At 39.6% G+C, this 23,819-nt stretch overlaps 2 protein-coding genes across 5 annotated transcripts in view; one reads left to right on the plus strand and one right to left on the minus strand.

Moving 5' to 3' along the window:
- The window catches only part of cpeb3 (cytoplasmic polyadenylation element binding protein 3), a 34,572-nt gene extending 20,601 nt beyond the window's left edge, over positions 1–13,971 (minus strand). For 2 of the 4 annotated variants that reach the window (XM_077494492.1, XM_077494491.1), the window contains exons 1-3: positions 13,830–13,971; positions 11,814–12,643; positions 4,905–4,989 (exon numbers count right to left, since the gene is read on the minus strand). In XM_077494492.1, coding sequence (XP_077350618.1) covers positions 4,905–4,989; positions 11,814–12,643; positions 13,830–13,968 — 1,054 coding nt within the window. In that variant the 5' untranslated portion in view covers positions 13,969–13,971. Of the gene's footprint in view, positions 1–4,835; positions 4,990–11,813; positions 12,644–13,829 lie in introns of all 4 variants that reach the window. The other 2 variants (XM_077494490.1, XM_077494489.1) reach the window with 1 other exon arrangement.
- Positions 13,972–14,369: 398 nt separating this feature from the next.
- On the plus strand, positions 14,370–23,541 carry marchf5 (membrane-associated ring finger (C3HC4) 5). Its single transcript, XM_077495549.1, has 6 exons — positions 14,370–14,809; positions 16,952–17,154; positions 20,282–20,412; positions 21,293–21,476; positions 21,589–21,755; positions 22,371–23,541. The coding sequence occupies exons 1-6, from the start codon at positions 14,769–14,771 to the stop codon at positions 22,485–22,487; spliced, it is 843 nt and encodes a 280-aa protein (XP_077351675.1). The 5' UTR covers positions 14,370–14,768; the 3' UTR covers positions 22,488–23,541.
- The last annotated feature ends 278 nt before the right edge of the window (positions 23,542–23,819 follow it).

Genomic DNA, 23,819 nt, shown 5'->3' on the forward strand with positions numbered 1-23,819 from the left:
GTTTTCATAGGGAGTGAGTGTGGTGTGGGATGCTGTCATTCTAGATATCTTTGTCATTCCAACCATACGTTCAGCACCAAGAAAATCATCTTACCTGGATAAAATACTATTTCCCTTCCAAATAAGAAGGTTACATACTGCTGTATATTGAAATACACCTCCTACTTTTAAGTCAACATACAGCTTTCAACATTAACTCATTCACTCCCAAAAACATATTTATACGTTTTTATTAAATGTCTTTTTTTTTTTATGCAAGAGCATACAGAAGGCTTTGGTGCAGCTTCTGATATGAAGAGGTGGCTTAAAACAATGGTAGTTACTACAAAAAAATTGCCAGCAGGTGGCAGCAGAGTGATATCAGCCAGGGCTATGTCGCAACAAGCTCTTTTTGATACTGTTTTCACCTGGAATGTGAATATCAAGGAAACCTTCTGTATTCTAATGCTAATTGCTACAAAACTGAAACAGACACAAATCTATTTTTTTTCCTGATGAAAGAAGAGACTGTTTCTTTTTGTAGGTTCCATGTTTTGATAGCAATAGAACACAATATTCTGTGGGCCTTGTAAAATCAGTCAAAATCCAGTATAACAGCTGGGAGCAAAGGGGGTTGCTTCTGTGAAAATGGCTGGGAGTGAATGAGTTAATATTACAAACAATATACTACTATTAATGCAATTTACATCATGATTCAATAAGCCCTTAGGAAGCCAGTCAGCCAATTTATGCAGCGGGCTGATAAGATGTTGTGGAATTATGTGACATGGATTTTGAGAGCCGGACCAGCTGCCATTATAGGCTGGAGTTGTGCAAACAAGACGGCATGTTAAAAGTTAGTGGATTTGGCTGCAGGCCTAACATAGTTGAAAAGAGAGGACGGCCTCTTCATGGCTTGCAGGCAAGTTTTCCAAGAAGTTAGGCCTAGTTGGAAAATCAATATGACAATATAGGGGGAGGGCAAAGGGAGATGCAAGTCATAAGTCACCTGACACTATCGTATTTGGTTTGTGTGTGAATGGTCCAAGATGTGCACCACCAACACCAGCCCAAAGTCACTTAATTTTTCCTTTCCTTTTCCTTTTATTATTTTTTTGAACATATAAACAAATGAACAGCAGAGATAAAACAAAAAACAACAACAATCAAAATAGAAGAAAATCCCAATAACATAATCATTCAATTAATCATAACTTACATGTTCAAAAGGGAGTAGGAAGAAGTTAAAAACTTATCTAGTCCTACCCCTTTTACTAAATATATTTAAACTTATTTCATTATTAATACAATTTTCATTTACTGATTATTAAAAATAATAATAATAAAATAATAAATGATATATATAACCCAAGTTATATATATATACACACAAGTGCACTTAACCTATTCACATTTACCAAAAACATATATACATAAATTTACTAAACATATACCATAATACCTATCTAGATCACTTACACATACTCACATGTACATTTTTCATATACTGGCTTGACATAGATAATTTTTTTGAATTTTACTTTTAAACATTTTTTTAAACTCCAGCATTGAATCACAATTTTGCAGAGCAATTTCCAATTGATTCCACAGATCAACACCTTTTACAGATACACACCTTTGCTTAATATTTGTTCTTGTTTTGGGTTTTTTGTACACACTTGTACCCCTTATATCATAAGGACTGTGTCTAATTTCAAATAACTTCTGAGTACTTAATGAGGACATATGGTATAGAAAAAGGATGGATACATGGGTATGGATATTGTGAAAGAATCCTGAGGTAAATCTAATAACTTTGGGAATTTTGAAGTTGAGAAAACAGGATCATCAAGTAAAAACTACACAATGGATGACTTGGATGTGTCACTAAATTATTTGCTGATAGGAGGGCAAACACTTGTGTCTGTCTATCCATCTTCCATAACAGTAATTTGGCTTTCCTGACAAATTAAAATAGCTGCTCTGGCCATTTGCCATCTGTTTCCCCAAGAAGTTGAGGGAAGGTAAATGGGCCCCCCAAGTTGGAACTGCAGCTCTAGTTAGGCTTCCTCACAAACAAATTACACAATTGTTAAATCGGGATGGCAGTGAGTGTTACTCCTGAGGATATAACGCCAGTCTTTCTTTGCTTCGCGCTCCTTTCTGGTCAAATAATGACAGTGTAGTGACAGCCTAAAGTCATCAATTGGCTATAGTTATAACGGAACCTGATGGGTATATCGCTATTGACACTTATTGTCATGTCATACCAAAGCAACAGGTGGCGCTAGAATCCTGAATAGCCATGATTCTGAAGAATTAAATGAATATCTCTGTGGGGGTTGCATGTTTTCCCCATGTTAAAATGGGCACACCAAGCATTGAAGCAACTGGACTGGGCAATTGCAACAAATAAATAAATAAATAAATAAATAAATAAATAAATAAATAAATACAGATTTACACCAGGCGATTGACCCTTTCACACACATAACCCATTTTCTGCAATGGATAATCTGCAACATCTGCTGTTCTTATCGAGAAACAAGAGCAACAAATCTGCTTTTTTTTTTTTTTAAGTTCGCCTTATGAAAAATGGGAGCAAAACTGCCAATGAGCTTGGTTATGACAATAGCACGTGTAATGGAAAAACACGGCCACATTGCTCCCCTAAACTGCATCAATTGAATACTGTACTGTGAAAAAAAAGGAAAACAATACCTAGTGAGAAGCACCTGACATGGCTAGAAAGAGTTATTTTCCATATTTGTCAGCATGACCTACTTCCTCCCATGCACACTTGCACCAACAACCCAGAAATTGAACATTAACATTGTGAAAATTGATTTTGCTGCACAATGGAAAAGAGAAATTTTCTTTCCATGGAAACACAAATATAATTAACCAATTGAGTCCAAATTATTCAGAATAAAAAAGTATGGGATGTCTTTCATAGCTGTTATCTTGGAGTTGTACCTGCTGCATGGTTTTTCATAGAAAATGGAGCTTTCAATGAGGTTGGAACATCCTCTTTATTCACTATGAAGACAAGCCAAGTAAACTTGTTTTGTTGCTGGGTGAGAGCCCACTCACGATTGCACGTGCCATCAATTTTCCATCATAACGCAACACAATCAACCTGACAGTAGGATTTATTGGTTGCTATCTAACCTTTAACACAGCCAAACCCTTCATCTTATCTGTGTATAGTCATTAAATGTTGTTTAAAGTACAGGGACCTCCCTCATCTGTGATCATCTCAGGGTAATGTGCTCAAACATTATAAGGTTAATTCCAACATGTCAGGCAAGCTAACATTGACCTTTCACCTCAACTTGATTTAGCATGACCCCTCTCCAAAGTAGAGCAGATTGATTTACTTTCTCCATGTGTCAACATTTTTGGATTACCTTATGCACAGAATGGCCACATGGCAACGTTAATCTGACACGTTCCACTCACACTTGACCCAAATGGAGCAACGAGGCGTAACAGTGGCGCAACATTCCCGGTCTGACAGTTTGTAAACAGGCCGCTGGTGGCTACGATTCATTTGACGCGTGTTGTTCCTGCAAGGCTTGTTTTGCTCCCGATAAAAACCTCGTGCCAACTCATATCTACAGACCAACGCTTTTGTCAACAATGTACAAAGTCAAACAGCAGCGGTATTTGTTCGCCCTCGACTTCTGGTGACTTGTGCTTGCTAGCAATGCCCTTTCTATAACATGAACAAGAGCAAAGACTGGAATCAATAATTCACAGGTGCAGCCCAAAAATAGCCTGTAAATCAATGGGAAAGGAAATGGCACACATTTAAAAAAGATCATAATTAGTGTAAACACAAATGTTCCTATGTAATGAGCTCATAAAGTTCTCTGTGTAAACTCTGTGTGTGAACTTTCACACCCACAGAAACAATGCAAATGATAACTAATGCTTGGTACGATCATGTGATTTAGACAAGTTGAGTTAGCGTGTGTAAGTGCGAGTAAGGCAATGTCAAAATCCAAAAGAATTGTAGTTTGCATTTTGAATATTTAGCTTGACGGCTAAATTACGAAGAGAGCACTGATACTTCTGCTAGCTTGTTTAAGCTACAAGTAAGATAACATATTAGAAACTGAGAGAGCCAACACATTTTTACATTACTAACAATGTTTGTTGTTGTGACTTTCGGCGTGTCCCATCGGGGTCGCCACAGTGAATCACTCACATTATTTTAAGCAAACTCACTGCCTTTTTCCATTCAGCTAGTTGACCAGTTGCTCAGGTGAGTATGATCTTGTGAGATTTGTCATATTAGTGTACTGTCGTTTCTACATTCAAAATGTTGTGGGAGTAATCACCCCCGCCGCCAACCATGACTACTAACACCAGGAGGCTGTGATGTGGTATCTCAAACATCAGATACTAAAATATAGAAATGATAGATATTAGCTAACTGCATTTGTTTATTATGTGTAGGCTTCTTGAGTGTTCTGATCTAAAGTGAAATCGAGCGACATTTCAGAAATCTGGGCATGTCTGACTATAAAGAGAGAATTGTAACCATGTTCAAAGTCAGAGTTCTTCCTTGAAACATATTTGTCTTTGAATACCCACTAAAAAGACTATAAATATTTATTAGACAGCACCAGATATAACAGTTAAGCATAGATAGAGTTATTCAGGCAGTATTAGCTAATAGCAGAATAATTGGCTCGTTGTTAACATTAATTATGATGCAGACATTTGAAGGTCAAACACTTAATCAGATATATTAATTTCAATCAGAAAATGAAGATCCATATAATGAGACGAAACATAACCCACAACCCATACATACAGTGTAAACGCGACGTATGAATATTCCTAACCTGCAAAATGATTCCTCCACAAAATATCAGCGATAGTCATTGGTGGGCCATCAGCAGGGTGAGCTTTACCTTTGTCATGGTCAGTCCTTATCATATCCATTAAGGAATTCTCCAAAGAGTGCAAATTAAATGCGTCAAAGGGCCGATTCCGGTCCTACAACATAAAAAAAAAAGGACAGAGAGGGAACAGGGGTCATAATCTCTAGTGGCACATTTCATAAACAAAATAAACGTAGGACAGATCATAGTACCAGGCCAGCAATAATGTGAAATTATACTTGTAGACCACCATCAACAAAATAGATTTGGTAGCCTAATCAAACTTATTTTATTGTCTTGATTAGGCCTATTTTTTCACACCTCCTTCCTCATGTTTTCTTGTTTTTCATCTAATAAAGCCAGGGCGCTAAATTAACCGCCAGACTTTCCGTTCACTCACCCTGTTAGTCATTGTTATTTTTTGTGTTTCTAAGTCATCTGAGAGAGGCTCAAGCACCTTAACTCATTCACTCCCAAAAACGTATTTATACGTTTTTTAGGTATTTGTATGCTAGAGTTTTTGTATGAAGGCTTTGGTGCAGTTTCTGACCTGAAGCAGTTGCTTAAAGCGATGGTACTTATTACAATAAAAAAAAAGGAAAAAAATGGCCAGCAGGTGGCAGCAAAGTATAAGACATCAACCAAGTCCATGTTGCAACAAGCTCTTTTTACCAGTATTTTCAACAGGCTAATTCTAATGCTAATTGCTACAAAACATAAAAACAGATAAAAAAAAATATATATATATTGTAATTTTTTCTTTTTTCTTTTTTTTCCCTGATGAAAGAAGAGACACTTTTTTTTTGGTAGGTTCCATGTTTTGATAGCAATAGAACATGAAAATGGCTGGGAGTGAATGAGTTAAAAGTGGACGACTACAAATCATTTGTTAGCGTGTCTGTGTCATTCCCTGTTCTAATCAAAGACTTTTCAGTATTGAATCTAGCTAATAAAGTGCATGTTGTTGAGGATCAGATACACCAGGATGTTCCATCTTTTGTTCAAATAGCAAAGTGGTTCGAGAGGAGTGGTTGGAATTACTCTTGGCCTGCCATGCTTTGAAAGGAAGCTAATTAAAGTTGAAACCAATCGAAAGGTCTGACTGGTTTTATGTAACAGAGAAGGTTCTGAAGCTGCCATCGGGGGGGGGTGAAGTAATCATGGGTCACGGAGGGATTCGTTCTGGTCTTTAGTTAGCACAGATGACTAATCATGCGTATTCTGTCCTTGTGACGAAAACAAAACAAAACTGCAAATCAGTTTTCTGATCTTGCGAGGCACATCGACCCCTCCCCCTTTGGAAACCAGAACAATAATCAATACAATGTTGAATGGCTCAAGGTCAAACCAAGCGCTCGCAGCTGATCAAACGCCTACTGTCTGTGAATGAATCCACGAGAGCGACATGTGTGCCAAAGGTGAGGCCTGAGAGTGTCTCGCTCCAGGCTGGGTAGCCCAAGCTCAAGCAGCATTGTTTGCACACCAACACTATTGTGCCTGCTTTAAGCTGAGCATTCAAAAGCGTTATTCACCCGCACTCTGGACGCGACAGCGCCATGCAGATAAAAATCTGTCCACTTGGTACAAACGCTAAATATTTAAAATGCTGAGCTTTTAGTTTACTTGCCCTCCCTTCTCAGTGATCAGTTTGGGTGCGCACAATCTGGTCCAGTGACCTAAACTGATAATATACTCTCCCACACAGATCTTACATTTAATGCAACATGAGGATCCAAGACGTCAGAATGGTCGGTTTTCCTCAATAAACAAGCATATGAGAGATAATAATTAGCAAGAGCATAGTTTTTTTCTTTGTAATTTAACAAGCTTTTTGAAAAGCTTTTTGAAATTAATAAGGGCATACTTACCACTGTGTTACGTCACCTTTCCTTTGAACAACACTCAATAAACGTTTGGGAACTGATTACTCATTTTTTAAGCTTTGTAAATGGAATTATTTCCCATTTCTCTCCATGTCATAGTTTATGCATCATAATTGCACATAACATTTTCTGTGCGAGACAGGTCTGGACTGCTGGCAGGCCAATCTAGTACTTGCACTCTTTTACTACAAACCCGCACTATTCTAACACTTTTGAATTTTGCACCGATAACCCAGAAACCTTTCCACGTTGGCCTGGAGGACAACAAAGTCTGATTTTCAAAAGCAATTTGGAATGTGTACTCGTCAGACCGCAGCACACTTCCACTGTGCAATAGTCTATCTCAGATGAACTTGCGCCCAGAGAATCGCTTTGCATGGTCGAGTTTACTTTGAACTTACATTTGTAGATGTAATGATTAAGTGTGTTAATCTGACAATAGTTTTCTGAAGTGGAAGGACAACTAGGCTAGCAGCGACTCTACAGGAGCAACACAATGCAAAATAAGATCCTGGAAAACAAGTTACACCATGTTTACTTTGTGATGTAGATGCGCTCGGCTACACCCTCAAATTCATTAAAGCTCCTTCTGGTTTGCATGACCGCCAGATAACATTTGACTATCCCAGAGATGTCCATGTGACTTTGTGACTTAAGCCACACACCCATTTGCTAAGAATTCCATACATTCCCCACCGGAGCCGACCAGTATACATCTGAGGACAAGGGATGTAAGATTCCACCTGCGGCATTTGAAAATCCCTCAGGGCCTGATTTGCGAAACGTTTGCACGTGCATAAATGGGCATAACTGGATTGCTTATGCAAATGAATGTGGAAGCTGACCTACTAACCTGTCACAAGGAGGATTGAGTCTGCCAAATGGGCGAAATTGCTGAGCAAGTTAATTTTGCACATTCTGTGAGGACTATTTTCAACTACTGAAACATTTTGGAGCTCCTGAATGAGCTAAGGGCTGACTTGGAGGTAATCACAAGAAGGAGTCCTGCCATACCACTTATGGCAAAACTCCTTTCGATGCTGCATTTCCTTGCATCTGGATAATGTCAGTGCATTGCGACAATTGGGGCTGGATATTCCCAGAGCAGTTTTGCCAGGGTTGGTACAAGTTTTCAATTAAATGAAACAAGTCCCTCCATTCCCGAACGGATCTGCCAAGTGAAGTCCCAGATTGATCATGTGAAGACCTCCCTTGAGTGAATCACAATTATCAATCTAGCTTGTGAGGTTAATGTTTTGTTTGATTTAACTCATCTCGAGCCTCATCTCAGCCTGTGAAAGCATTCCAAAGGCAGGTCATGACTAATTGCAAAAAAAATAAATAATTGATTATTAGTCTAAAAGAAGTCTTATTTTTACAAATTAGGTACATCTTCCTGTGACTCCGTCTAAATCAGTGGTGTCAAACATACGGCCCGCAGGCCGGATCAGGCCCGCAAAGGGGTTCAATTCGGCCCGCGAGATGATTTTGAAAAGTTAAAAAAAAATAAAAATTGTAATGTTGGACTAATTAATCAGCCGGCCACAATCAAAACATATAAATTTGTAATTTCACAAGCAGTCCTCAGATAAGCAATGCAACTTGTACAGGGAATCGTCCTGGATATCATTTTACACACAACTTAAAGTTACGTGTTTTTTTTTTTGTTTTTTTTTTAAATGATTATTTATTTATTTTTTTAATCATAGACAGAAAAAACGTGTTAAATACGAAAAAAATAATAATCAATTACTAGTAAGGATTAGCATCCTTTTCACGTCATTAACTGCGCCACATAATGTATTCTGGGAACAATTTTTGTATATGCAAATCAGGTGGATTTAACACGTCTGGAACGTTTACCGGCAAAGTGTTGCCGCGTTCCATTTGCATTTGTGTTATTTTTCGGAAGAATAATTACAGTTGAGCTCAGTAATTTAGGGCTGGCCCATGAAAATCTGCGTATAAATGACGGCAATCGTTTTTTAAAGTTTTATACCGTTATTTTACTTGACGCGGCCCACTTGGTAATATATTTTCCTCCATGCGGCCCCTGAGCTAACATGAGTTTGACACCCCTGGTCTAAATGCTCATCTCCACCAGGTGATAAAAAACAAGCCTTCAAGCTACCAAAAGTGAGTTAAAAAAAACAAACGTGGTTCAGCTAGCTTCTTCGTAAAACCCGACAGGCCAAAAAATTTAATTTTGAGAGGAAATTTTGTAGCGCACACTTTACAGTTTTTTTGTTGTTGTTTTTTTGTTTTTTAACTGTGTACATTCAACGTAATACTTGCATACTTTAAAAAAAAAATGTTGGGGTCCTTCGTAAGATCTTCTCAACCTCAACAGGCACACCTGTCATGTCATGAGCTCTGCGTGCGACATTGTGCCCCGCCTGCTGCTTGGCTCAGCAACTTGCCCGAGTTTCACTTCAGTAAACAAACCAGTTGACATGTGGCACCCTGACCTTGCATCGTGGTGATAACTCTTCTCCAATTATGGCTGTAATTGTTAAACAGTTAGGTGTGAGCTTTGACTCGGATGACATCGGTGAGGCACCCGAAGGCCCTCTAGGAAAATACTCTGTGGAAAAGTTATTGCTAGTGCGCATTGGGCAAACGTGATTGCGAATATATATGCTGATAATTAGGTCAGAGCTGTAAAAGTATTGTATGACCCACATATTCCGATGATGGACTTGTTTTCGCACACAAAGGTAATACACTCATCACGTACACAACCACAAATCCATGTCAAAGCATTTACAATTGAGCAATCCAACCCTCCATTTTCTATACCACTTGTCCTCATTAACTCATTCACTGCCTTTGACGGAAAAAGACGTCAAATGATGCAATGCATTTTTGCTGGGCTGGCAGTGAATGTGTTAAGGTGCCAGTAGAGCTGAAGCTTAACATTGAGCAAGCTGACATTGAGCAAAAGGACTGGTTGTCAGCCAATCACATACAGATGTATACAACTAAACTATATCTTTGTATTGGTCATGATTTTAGCTGTTGTTTAGCTGTGTTTGTGACAGCGAGAAGCCATTTTACTTACACCAATGTCATCCATCAGTTAATTAGAAGATGTGCAATAGTCTTATTAGACCAATATACAACTTTACAGAATCACTTATGGTATAATCATGCTGTTGGGCCTAAGAAGGACTGAATGACACTGAAATTTCTAAGAGAGTAAATGTTTAATCCCACACCTCCATTTCTGAGTTGTGATTCATGTACTTACAATATGTAATCATTACATCACTAACAGGTTTGACTTATGCTCTATTTTTTCCAAATCCATGTTTAATCATACAATGTTCCAAGTCATCTTTAAATTTAATAAGGTTAGAGTACTCAGCTTCCCTTTTATGGTGACTTATTTTGTGGTCAGAATAAATAAACTAAGGGGAAAAAGACTGGCCATGTGTGAAAAACAAGTCAGTATTGGCAACAGTCTGTCTGCAATTGGATATGCCAAGCTGAGAAAGGTGGCCCCTGAAACGGTCTTGAAGTTGCTCATATAAGCGAACAGGTGAAGCCTACGAAAATTGTGCATATCTACATAGATCTATATGTGTATGAACAGATTGTCAACATGGTACATTCCTTTTAAATATCAATATGGTGCTACTTGAACAAAAAGGCTTCCGCACAATTCCATCTTGCAATGTTTTTAGATTCACACTAATTGTTGGGGAGGAACATTTGCTATAAATGGTTGTAAACGTTACTGAATAATACATCTTAGCTTCTTTTTAAAAACTGTGTTGAAAATTATTTTAGTAAATGGATTTGTACTACATTTCTTTCTGTCTGGGATAAACCCTGCTGTCGCCTCACTTTGAGCCAATGCATTACCAGCAGTGAGCTTCTTGCATGTCAACAACGTTTTCATTAATAACCTGAAATCAGCTGGGCTGAAAACAGGTTTTTGTATTTCAAAATGAAAATCTCACGAGATTACATATATGTTGTTCGTCAAAATGAATTTTGTCGCTTCTCTGCTCTGTTGCCATCATTCGGTGAAATTTACTCAGTGTCTCACTCTCGTTGGCATGACTGAGTATTGTGAATGATTGATTGCAGCTTGTTATTTTGGTTTGCTCACTCTAGATCAGGGGTCTGCAACCTGCAGCTATTTGGCTCTTTTGTCACTCTCCTGTGGATCTCTTAAAAAAAAAAAAAAATATATATATATATATATATATATATATATATATATATATATATATATATATATATATATATATATATATATATATATATATATATATATATATATATATATATATATATATAGTATAAATTTTTACGTAACCTCCTGACTACCAGCAATGCAAATGTGCCCTCTGTGGTGGACTTTTTTTTTTAAACCTGAATATCTCCCACCCAGTGCATACGATTGAATTAACTCCTTTTGTGCTCTATAGAGGACATTCAGAGCTTTCCAATGATACCAAATGTGTAGGGGTGGGGCTTTGCTACCTTTGATTGCATCATAAAAAGAAAATGTCTTCCCTCAGTGCAAGCACTTTTTAGGGAAGAGGAAAAGTAAGTGTATAACACTTTTTATTGAACAAATTTAGGCTTTAAATGTTGTTAACATGTTTCCTATAAGACTCTTAAGAACACATAAAAAGGATTGTTTTAAATATTTTAACTGTATTTGAGCCTAGCATTTAAGTTTTAAAATATGTCCTCTGTAGTGGACACATCATATCTTAAAAATAAAAACTTTTTTTTTTTTCTTTTGCAGTATTCCAGTTATTTCACAAAATAAACATGATTGGACAATATTTTTTTTCCTGGTAGTCAGGAGGATATTTATAATTTTTAGATTCTGTATAATATTATTTAAATGAATTCATTATTAATTAAGAAAATAAATGTAAAAAAAATTCAGTGTCCAAATTTTTGTCAGAGGACGAGAAACGAAATGTAGATGAAAAGGTTTTTGGTTCTTTTAAATGCCTAAAAATTTCCTAAAAAGTGACCATAAAATACCCAAAAAGGAAATTAATTAATAAGACTGTGAGAGTGTGTTTACCTGGAAAGGTAGTATATTGCTGTCAGTCCTGAAGGCAGCATCCTCATTCCAGGCCTTGGGGACCAGGGGACCAGGTCTTGGAAATTTTGGGGGCGCAATAACATTGCTGCCATACGGTTTTTTCATGGGGGAAATGGGACTCACGGGAGAGGGAATTCCAACACCGACGCCCACCGCTCTGCGTGGGTCCCTGCCAGCCTGCAAAGCACTCCAAGGGTGGTTGGAGCCGCTGCTCCACCCGGCGTTTTGGTGATTATTCCAAGCCGGTGACGACACGGAGGAAGACGACCCTTTGGCGGCGTTCATGATAGTCTGATAAGCGTTTCTCGGGGGGAAGGGGCCTTGGTTGGGGCTGAGGGGGGATCTTCTCTGCTGGGGCTGCTGCGCCGGTTGTTGATGGTGTTGAGACTGGGGGGCGAGTCCCATCTGCGGGGAGAAATTACCCCCGAAGACCGCGTTGACGTGGTGGGGGAAGTTCTGGAAAAGCATCGTCCCGTTCACGGAGGGTATTCCCTGGAAAAAGCTTTCGTCCACGACGTTGGTGTTTCCCGTGGACCAAGTGCTCCCGAAGGAGGAGGACGGGGAGGAAATGGGAGCTTCGGTCTCCTGTGGCTGCTGGTGGAAGTTCAACCCCGGTAGGATCGGTGACTCCATCGACACTTTGTCCGCGGTGCTGCTGCCGGTCGACGGACTCTCGGACCCCGATGATGAGGACGAGGGCTCCAATGACGGGTTCGGGGGGGTGCTGGAGGAGGGAGGAGGGTCTTGCTGATGGTGAGCCTGGGGTGTGTTTTTGTCCATCAGTAAATCATCCTGCATGTTTTGAAAAGCTGCAAAAGAGACGTTTTTAACATGTAATTGTTTGTCAGCCAAGCACACACAGCATCGACCAGACTGCCGCGCATGTCCAAGTGTAGCAACTCCGGCGAGGTTCTGACATTAGCAGGACCGTGCAAGTGCAAAGCCCATTTGATGATCACCCATTTAATCGAAAGCAAGCACACTTCCCGAGAATATCAGCAGGGTTCATATATGCCACGAATTCCACGAAGCATATACGTGGAAAGCGTCATCCGATTTCGCCACGTTGCGTTTTCCCCTTCCACGCAGTAAACTCTAAACTGCAATGTGAAACTGATTGTGTGTGGGCATATAGGACCTCCCTCTGTGCTCATTTGCATACGTCAGTAAATACAGCTGTCCTCCCATGGCCCATGCGGTTAGTTTTTATAATAAGGCCATCCATGAATTGACGCACGCATTAGTACACGCTAAATGCTGCACAGAGACGCGCCTGGAATGCTTTATTAATGCGCATGCATCCGGTTGTGTGCTTTGAATATGGACACAAATAGTCTAAAATCAGTGCAAAGACGTCAGGCTTTTTATTGAGCTATAGCGCACTGATATACGTCCGCAGTAAGGCAGATGATCTCTGGTGAAACGGTGCGTTTTAATAAATATCATTCCATGCCAATGACACTTTACATTTCAATGAAACAATTTCAATTCGTGCAACTTAAATAGCATGTACTACAATTATCACTATCTATTGGATCAAAATAATCCAACAAATGATAAGGCATAGTAGAAAGTAAATGTTCAAACAAGCCATGCAATTATTTAAAATAAAGTAATTACAAATTTGGCAATATCTTATATTGTTGCATTTTAAAAAAATCCAACTGAACTTAAAACAACTACAAAATAAATATTTGAGCAGTAGTGTGATCAGAATCGCAACAGCCTGCATTGCACACACCCTGGCAGTTAATCCACGATTTCTCCCCCAAGAGGTGCGCTTCCAAGGTCATCAGAACACACTGTCCTCACCCTTTCAGACGCATTGCCACAGCACGAGTTTACAAACAACCTTTCGCACACTATTACAGAAGTGCGTACATTTCATGGACCTGCCTTGCCTTAAAATCCCCCCTTTAATCCATGTGTGTGTCCCAACACAAAACGACACAGCAGCATGCACCACAGCCATTTGTCAGTCTATCGCCAAGTTACCTTGATTGTTGACCCTTTTGGGGACTCGGAGAATAAATATATTTCTGTTTTCCTCGCCTAGGTTTAGAAAAGACAAACGAGCAACCCTTGTTCCGAGGTAGTCAGCAGTTGCCTCAACAGCTGATTGACTGCGGCGCATGGATGATGTCGCAGAGGATTTTGGGAGTTGTGGTTTATTGAACTACAACGCTGTCATTTACCACAATTCAATGTTTTCTGATTAAATGGGCAACAATGTTGGAAATACAAAATGCAAAAATAGTTACAATTAAAGATACATTTCTTTTCTGTTTTTAAAACATGTCGAAAGCAAGATAAATTCGAATGTGTTGTAATGTAATAATTGTGTGATTGTCATATATTTGAATGGTATGCCTATATATTATGATTTTAATTTATGATTATAACAATGCGACAAATTATCTGATATACAACAATTCCCCCCTATTCCTAAATGGCACGAATGTGCAGTACAGTAGTTTGGCAAACTACATTTCCCATGTCAGGGAAGTAGGGGTCACGTCGGGGCACATCCTTTTTCCTTGTTTTGATGACGTAATCATGCATGGTCGCGCTGCCTTGCGTTGCTTTATATCCGCTTGTCATCCGATCGGAGTCAAGCGGTCACAACGATGTGGTAACTGGTAATATGAGTGACTACTACTAGGCCCTATTCAAAATAAAGATGTTTGTTATTTGCGGTAGTACGCGGACTGCAGCGAAGAGATAGATAGCGCGCGATGACCACGAATGAATAGACTTTCGCTTTGGTTAATAGCTGGCGAATCGCGACAACACGAAGGCCTTCGTAGCTAGCTTAGCTAGCGCCAGTTCCCGATGCCCGCCATTTAGCAGCCTTTTCGTTTTTATGTGTGTCTTCAACTTAAGTCATCGGTTGTACCAGTACGGCGTCTAAACGACAGACTTTTTTTCTCGATAATGGCGGACGAAGATGCGGTGGTCTTGCAGAATCTCGACAGGTGAGTGTATGGCTAGCATGCTAATGGCAGCCACGTACCATGATGGAAAATCGCAAGGGTTCAACTCAACTTTATTTATAAAGCGCTTTAAAACAGCTGGATACAAAGTGCTGTACATAAACATAAATATTGGTTGTGTAGTAAATAATAAGGTAACAAAACAAGAACAAAGCAAACATTTTGAAGGGCTGTTTGTTAGCCACAGACAGCTGACAAGTGATAATAGTTAATATTGGGGGTGTGAATTGCCTAGTACCTGACGATTCGATCCGTATCACGATTCATAGGTCACGATTCGATTCGATACCGATTAATCCCGATACGAATTTACAAGTCGATTGTTGCGATATTTTTACTCAAATTTAGAAAATACTATTCAGTAAACTTATACATGTACACTGTAAGATTTGTATGAAAATGTATTATTATCTTAGAACTGTGAGCCACTGTATGTAACAAACAGATTTAACAACATTTTTCATGTTTGAACAGCATTGAAATAAAATATTATGGCTAAATGTTCCATTAATATAACATTCTTCCATGCTTAAGGTGTGAAAGTTAGACGTTTTGTTGAATATTTTTCCATCAAAAATGGATGTTAAAAAATCGATTCGGCTGCCTATTGAATCGATTCGAGAATTGCGTGCTGTAGTATCGCGATATATTGCCAAATCGATTTTTTTAACACCCCTAATTAATATAATAAGGGTTTTCACCAAGTTTATGTTTGAAAATATACCTTTCATAATTATTCGTGGGACATTCAATATTGTTTATTGCAGCCTCAAAATAAAAAGCATGTTTAGGTTCAAAAAGTTTTTTTTTTTGTTCCTTAAAATATTCCCCTGGGCAGTATCTTATTTTGAAATGACTTGGTCAGAACCATCAAAAAGCCTAAAACCGGTCAAAATAATGCCTAAGTGTAATTAAATACATAGTCTCTATAGCTTTTCCTGGAAAATAAAACTGAACCAAATGATCAAAACAGATTCTCAGTCATCTTAATCAATTTCTTCTCAGAAACAATTCTCAAAACGTCTAACTTGCATGTTTAGTCCTCCCCACGAGCACCACACTACAGCAGCATTGGTGTGTGAGGGCCTCGTGAAGGTACAATAACTTGAGCAGGTGGTTTTTCTCTGAGATGATACGCCAAAGACACAAACCTTGTTCAGATTCACACTGATCGATTAAGTTTTTTTTTTTTTTTTTTATATATAACTGTACCAGGTCCAGTGGTTGGGGCTAAACCTGCGGTAATCATAGCAGAGACCAAAGAAAGAGACACTTGATAGAGAGAGAGAATGAGATTAACACCATGTGATGTTTTTCGCTGCAGTGTCTCTTCCTGTCCCTTGTCTTCAGTTTCATTTCGCCTGATCTCAGCTAAATGAAGGGCAACACGGCTATACCCTGCAGAGTATTGCAGCTTTTCTAGCATATTCTAGTGCAGGGATGTCAGACTCATTTTGTGTACGCGCGCTACTGAGCGGTGACAAAACATCCTCCGGTCAAATGATTCAAAAATGGACGTGTTCTGCGACGTTGTCAGGGTCATATACAGTATGAAGAGGATAAATAAGTCTAAATGTGGCATTATGTTGAGTTGTCCAGTTTCAACGATGAAACTGAAGACAGCTTAGTTAAAATCAGTCATTCTTCAAATGTGTTTTGTTCTTACTAGAGTTCTGTTAGCCTATGTAGAAGCAAAAGGTGAACTGCAGTTTCGAGTTTCGCACATAGGATTGCATTTCGGTGGTGGTTTTTTAATCCTGTCCTACTGTGAGGCTGGGTTACCTGAATAGGAACTAATGAATGTGTGGGAGCAGTGTGTTGTGTACCCCCCTCTGTGCCCATCTTCACTCTTCTCATTCTTGAGAGCTTTTCACCTTGCCGGTTTCTTCACAATATAATTTTTTTTCTTTACATGTGACAATGGCTTGCCTCTGGCAATCTCAAAACTGGGTGACACATTGCCTATTAAACCTACCTTAGTACAAGTAAACTACATTGTAAATACACGGAGTGAAATTTACAAATGTGCTACTATGTTAGCTGTATCTGACAGACAACCCGAAGAAAGGGGGATGCTTATTTATGCCAGGTTCACTCATCCCTGTCATCATGTATTTGTTTTAGGAGTTGCTGGGTATGCTTCGCAACGGACGAGGATGACCGCACGGCAGAGTGGGTGCGTCCGTGCCGCTGCCGGGGTTCCACCAAGTGGGTCCACCAGGCCTGCCTACAGCGCTGGGTGGATGAAAAGCAGCGTGGCAACAGCACAGCACGAGTAGCCTGTCCACAGTGTAATGCAGAGTATCTCATTGTCTTTCCCAAACTGGGTAAGTGGCACTTGGGAAATGAGCCAAGGGGTGAACGTAGCTGCAGGATTGCAAATTGGAGAAGAACTAGCTGTGCTTTTGCAAAACACGATTGAGAAAGTGATTTGGTTCTGAGTGTGTATTTTTTTTTAACCTTTTAAGAAATGGTGGGCTGTTGAGTGCTTGCAGTGATCGTGTTTGGCTATTTGTCCAATAGATGTTTTAGCAAACCGACAGATTGCTTTATCCTGACTTGTTAGCATGAGTCAGCTATTTTTAAACATCAGCTAATAATCTGCTTAATATCATTCTTTCTGGTCATAAACATCCTGCAGTCACATGTAAGACAGTCACAAGGGTGCATTTAAAATAAAAATAATGAAAAGCTAATTGTGCACACTTGTCACTGAATTATCCATCAGACCCAGGGACACTTGAATTTTATCTTAGAAGAGCAAGACGCTGCAACGTGAGATGAGACCTGGCCTCAAGACAATGTTGTCTGCGGGAAGCCTGAAAGGTTCATTTATATTTATAGAGACCAAGGCTGTGCTGTCACTCAGTCAGGTGCTATAAGCAGAAGGTTCAGCTCACTTCCTACGCCCCAGTAAACAACCTGATGCATGTGATATTTAGCACTTGTCTGGAAGCTGGCTATTTTAAGATGAAAGTGTTAATCATCAAGATTAATTGGTGCTTAGGTCTCTGAGGAACTCATAATTACCGCTTGACCAATTTTAACACAGACAAAGTTGTTTAAAGCTCCTATTTGAGCTGAGCAATAATTTACAAGCATGAATTCTATGGTTGATTTTGTCATTTACTGTATATAGAATTAATAAGACAATAGAATATCAGCTCTTGAACGCATTATAGCTTGTAACAAGACAAAGTATATCTTAACTGTTGCACCAAATCTTGGACATGTAACACTTGATGTCAGCATATCACTTGAGCCATCATTGCACCTCACTTGACCTCTTTGAGCCAACATTCGAGGATTCACTGTCTGTTGTGTTTTCCTTCAGCGTTTTGTGATGTTATTTTATTTTATTTATTTATTTTCTTCTGAGGAACGGATGGTAATTAAGTGAATTAGTAATAAATGAACATGATCATAGAAGCAGTAGTCATGCAGATCCATGGTTGGGCGCGACTAGAAATGATAAATTATCTTTGGAATCCTTGGCTTCATTTTCATATGATAAAAACAACTTAGAATTGGAATTGGGGAGATAGTTTATAAGGTCCACTGTTTTTACATTTGGAATCACCTAATTATTTATAGGGATGGTTAGATAACAATTTATGTATGTTTTGATTTAAGTAGAAAAGCCTCATAGCCCTACTGTCTGGTGTCAGACAGAAGCGTAGGCAGTACTTTATGATTTTGGGAGTGGGGAGTCGGACGTAAACTGGGTCAAGTAAGAGCTGATAAAGCAGCTCATCAAAGGCTGAGCAGAGAGGAATCTGATGTTGCTTGGGGTAAATTAATAAATTGTGACAGGATGTGCCTCATGAAGGACATTGTCATTTAACCAAGCAGATTTAGATTTTTGTGAAACTTGCTGGACTTGTTGGTTGTGATAGCAAAACACTAAATTTCAAATTTTAGGTAAATCGGAATAAGTGTTTGGGAGCGATGGCCTGCCAAATTTTGATATTTTCCAGAAAAAAGGGTGTGGCCATCTTACTTTGAACCCTTATATCTCACCAACTGCTCAGTCAAATTTTCACAAAACACGTATTGTTGGAAAGGGAAATCAATAAGTATTGAAAATCTGCAAGTGCATATTTTAGTAACCACATGACATTTTGTTTTAGTTAACCTTAAATGGGATGTATCCTGGTATTTTAAGCCCTTCCACAGTTAACTATAAAGCATATAATGATTAAATGTTATCTCTGTTGTTTTTTTAATGACATTTTCGGTATTTTGCTGGCTATTTTTCTAATGTGGAAGTAGTTCAGTATAAAGGGGTTGGGAACCCTGAGTGGGTCACGAACCAGGGACCTGCTGCTTACTGGGTGGGCGCGCTTGTGAATCACATGACAAAATGATCTCTAAAATGTGTAAAAGTTTCAGTTTTTTTTTCTTTTGTTTATTTAGCCGCAATAAGGATTTAAACTAAGTATTCATTCCTCAGATATTCGTTGAAAATTCATTGACCAGAGTCAAATAAATCATCCTTGTGGCAAGACAGTCCTGAGTGCAGGATGGTTTTGCGTGTATGTTACTTGGTACACTAGCTAGGTGCAGAGGTCATAGATAGATAACAATTAGAGCTAGCCAAGTGTTTTTTGTCGGGTTTTTTTCCCTTTTACACAGACTGGCTTGTTGTAAACCTCATTTACATTTGAACTGACAACCAGGAATTAGAAAGCCGGTTTGATTTTTGATTGTCCACGCCCATTCAAACAAATGTCCGAATGACCCTCCATTCCTGCACAACAGTATCATCACAAGAAAAACGAGCAGCAATAGCCGAAATGATAAAATTGTCCTTGTTTGACGTCACATGCTGTGCCTGAATTAGCCGTCAGAATAATAGCGATTTTACAGCTTGCTAACACTGACGACAGCTTTCAAATTTGGGGGATGGAGCTAAATGGGAGTCGTCATCCTCTCAGGATTACTGCCGAGCTCATCTCATTTCCACAGATCCCCGCCGTGAAGCCCAACAGCCTCATATCAGCGTTTCTATTTACCCAGCTTTTGTTTATCGTGCTAGAAGTGCGGTGCGAGGAACGATGGGAGCCGGTCGATGAGCAGTCGTATTCCAGAGCCAAAACGAGCCCATCAACACGGCTCAGAGGGCAGCCCGCCCTCACGTGGCGTCAAGAGAACTGCTGAACAGTTTGCCGAGCACGCACATATTACTGAAGCACTGCGCTGACCGCCCGCCCCGTTTTTAATTATCTTAATTACAAAATCGGCTGTCAACATGTAATGAAATGCTTGGCTCACCATCCAGTTGGCGGATCATTAAGGGCCGACCAATTTTCATCCAGACGTGGAGGCGGAACGCTCAGGCAGGGAGAGCGGAAGGAAATCCTACTCTGTCATCAAAATAAGACATAAATTGAAACACAGATTTAATTATGTTGTGCAATGATGTGATGACGTTTTGATGTTTGTCTTCGTCAGGGCCTGTGGTCTACGTGCTGGACCTGGCCGACCGGCTCATCTCCAAGGCCGGACCTTTTGCTGCTGCTGGCATCATGGTGGGGTCCATATACTGGACTGCCGTCACGTACGGCGCCGTCACCGTCATGCAGGTCGGAACAACAGAGTCCATCAAACCAACTAACTTACTGCACTTTAGCATATTTATAGCTTTTATTTGTCATTTAAAGGCCCAGTATGCCGGTTTTACTCAGGAAAATGCACTTTTTAAATACAGGATGTACGCATTTTCACTTTCTCTCAGTCTACACATCTGGGTTTATGTCAATCTTTGGTGGTCAAACAGCGGGACGTTTCTGTGGAAAGACCGTGTTTACACCCCTCCAGCCAATCACAGAGCGGGGGCTGGCGTGTCGCAAACGGGGCGGGGTGAACGTGTCGGCTGCGTGACGTCACTCCCGCGGCAATTTGAAACCACGCACAGATTATTATTATTTTTTTCACTCACTCACTCACTCACTCCGTGCGTGCTTTCAAATTGCCGCGGGAGTGACTTCACGCAGCTGACACGTTCGCCCGGCCCCGTTTGCGACACGCCACCCCCCACTCTGCGATTGGCTGGAGGGGTGTAAACACTGTCTTTCCACAGAAACGTCCCCCTGTTATACAGGCTGGGGAGGTGGGGGTTTAGGACAAAATCACCCCCACACGTTAAAAAAAGCCCAGATCTGTAAGTTGAGAAGTAGTTTGTTTGTTTAAATCCTGTATTTAAAATGCATTTCTCACTTTATCACTTTTATTTCAGAATTCAGACTTTAAAATGAGAATTCTAAATTTAATCTCAGACATCTGACTTTCAAGTGAGAATTCTCATTTTGTGACGTAAAGCTACGAATGGTGGAGGAAAGTCAGAATTCTGAGAATAAAGTCAGAATCTTGCCAAACCTTTTTTTTTTTGTTTGTTCTCTTCACTGGCCCTAATCCTAAAGCCTGGTGGGATAAAACGTGGTTGACATTCTGTCCAATCTGCAGGTGGTGGGCCACAAGGAGGGTCTCGATGTTATGGAGCGGGCCGACCCCCTCTTCCTTCTCATCGGCCTGCCCACCATCCCCGTCATGTTGATCCTCGGCAAGATGATCCGCTGGGAGGATTACGTCCTGCGCCTGTGGAGGAAGTACTCCAACAAACTGCAAATCCTCAACAGCATCTTCCCCGGTCAGCATGCACATTTTTCTTCTTTCCTCTTTAGCGGGAACCGCCATGATGGGGAGCTTCCTCTAAATATCGTCAATTCAAGCCACGCTGTCGGTTGTGTGCGTCTCCGCAGGGATCGGCTGCCCGGTCCCTCGCATCCCGGCCGAGGCCAGCCCGTTGGCCGATCACGTCTCGGCCACCCGGATCCTGTGCGGCGCGCTGGTCTTCCCCACCATCGCCACCATCGTGGGGAAGCTCATGTTCAGCAGCGTCAACTCCAACCTGCAGAGGACCATCCTGGTGCGTAGAGCCACAAAGATCAGTTCATGGGAAGGAGGACCAAAATAAATACAAAAATATTAAAAATATATATATCCATAAAAAAATAATAGTGAAAATAAAAATGGATATAAAAAATATAATTAAAAAAATGTATAAATATTAAATATAAATAATTAAATATATATATTTTTTCATATATAATATACATTTAAAAAATGAGATTCAAAGAAAAATATAAAAATGAATGTGGAAATACAAAACTATATAAATAGAATGTCAATAAATAAAAAGGCTCTGCTCTCATTTATTTCATGCTGCAGATGCTGTCAGCATGAAATACGTCAAATACGAATGCAAATGAGGGAGTGTTTTTGACATTTAATTCTATTTCTATATTAATTTTGTATGCATTTCCACATTAACATGTATTTGTCATTATTTTTTGTATTTTTGCTTTTATTTATTTACGTGTTTTTTTTTTATTTATATTTTGTATTTAATTTTTTAATAAAATTTTTATAGCCGTAATTATTTTTCACCTGTGTTTATTTATTTTGGCCCGCCATAATGTTTACAAACATTATGAAAAGGTCCTCAAAGAATGTTAAAGCGCTTCGATCATTCTCTTCACAGGGAGGAATCGCCTTTGTGGCCATCAAGGGGTCGTTTAAAGTGTACTTCAAACAGCAGCAGTACATGCGGCAAGCCCACCGCAAGATCCTCAACTTTCCTGAGCAGGAGGAAGCCTGAGGACCCGTGCAGATGTATGACGAAGAGCGGTTGAGGTTTGGGGGAGGTCAGTCGGTCTCACCCGCCCACACAGATGGTCTTCACACCTCGATGGCGACATACCACCGGAATCCTGCCAATGTTTGTTTCTAAACCTCTGATGCTTCTGTCTGCTGAAATATGAACAAAACATGCCACAGAGAATGTGTACACAAAAATATATATATACAGCAGTGAGGATTTTATAATAATGAGAGAAAAAAAAAAGTTTTCTAACAGTTATAGGAAGAGTCCGCTTTACCAGTGTTTGGGATCTGTGAATAAATAAATAAAAGGCTGAGAATTGGGAGTTTAAATACAAACAGGAAGTATGAAGTGATTTACTGTACATGGACAAGGAATCTTCTTTTCTGCATTTCCACCTCACACTGCGCCCAAGAGAACAATGTGGACAACTGCTTTGTGTTTTACGGTCTTTGGCAGCCTTTTCAACTTGACTGGAACGTTTGTAAAAAAAAAAAATCACGTCTTTTTTTTTTTTTTTTTACCCAGAGAGGCTAACATGGGCATGCTGGTCTAATGGAACACAAAAAATGATTATTAAATTTCAATGATTTATTTTATATTTTTTGGTTTTGTGATCACCACATAAGGTGGTCGTCACTTTAGTGACACCTGTGAATGTTGTCATAGGAACAAGCATGTTCAGGACTTTCTCATTTTCCACGCAGCCTCCATCAATACCACGGACTCAAATTTTCCAGCAGCAACAATTAAGAATGTCAATCAGTCAGCTGTAAATAAATCACAAGTAGGATTCAGGGCTTGATTTTTACTAGTGTGTGTGTGTGTGTGTGTGAGAGAGAGTGGAGCCGTGGCCACAATAAAAGCTGTAAGTTGCTGTTTTCCTGCAATGGAGACTGTGAGAACATGTGACTTCATCGTGAAAAGACACTACTCGGGAATATTTAACCTGCACGTGTAAACTTGGTGAGCTTTCCCTGCGCATTCTCAGTGTCTCACTTAAGTCCTTTGGTATCTGTTCTGTGAATAAATGCATTTTTCCAAATACAAACGCTGATGTGTAGCATGAATTTACTAATGAATGGCATCAGCTAGATTGCTGTTTTGGTTGCTTTTGTTTTTCAAATGTAAAAGTTTGTGAAGTGAGAAGCCAGTTAAAAAAATGGGGAAAGTCTTGGTTGAAGTTGCTGTTGAATTTCCAAGTTGACATTGTCAATCATCAATTAAAAATAAATCTATATAATATATATATATATATATATATATATATATATGATCATAATGGTAGGCCTGCCCTACACCATTTTATCTTCTCCAGTTCCATTTCCT

This window comes from Festucalex cinctus, chromosome 14 (assembly GCF_051991245.1).
Source record: "Festucalex cinctus isolate MCC-2025b chromosome 14, RoL_Fcin_1.0, whole genome shotgun sequence".
In the NCBI taxonomy this organism is placed as follows: domain Eukaryota; kingdom Metazoa; phylum Chordata; class Actinopteri; order Syngnathiformes; family Syngnathidae; genus Festucalex; species Festucalex cinctus.

Coding starts and splice junctions, on each gene's coding strand:
- marchf5 (XM_077495549.1), top strand. CDS start 14,769: ATGGCGGACGAAGATGCGGTGGTCTTGCAGAATCTCGACAG. Junction 20,413..21,292: donor GCGCCGTCACCGTCATGCAG/GTCGGAACAACA, acceptor TCCAATCTGCAG/GTGGTGGGCCACAAGGAGGG. Junction 21,477..21,588: donor CCTCAACAGCATCTTCCCCG/GTCAGCATGCAC, acceptor GCGTCTCCGCAG/GGATCGGCTGCCCGGTCCCT.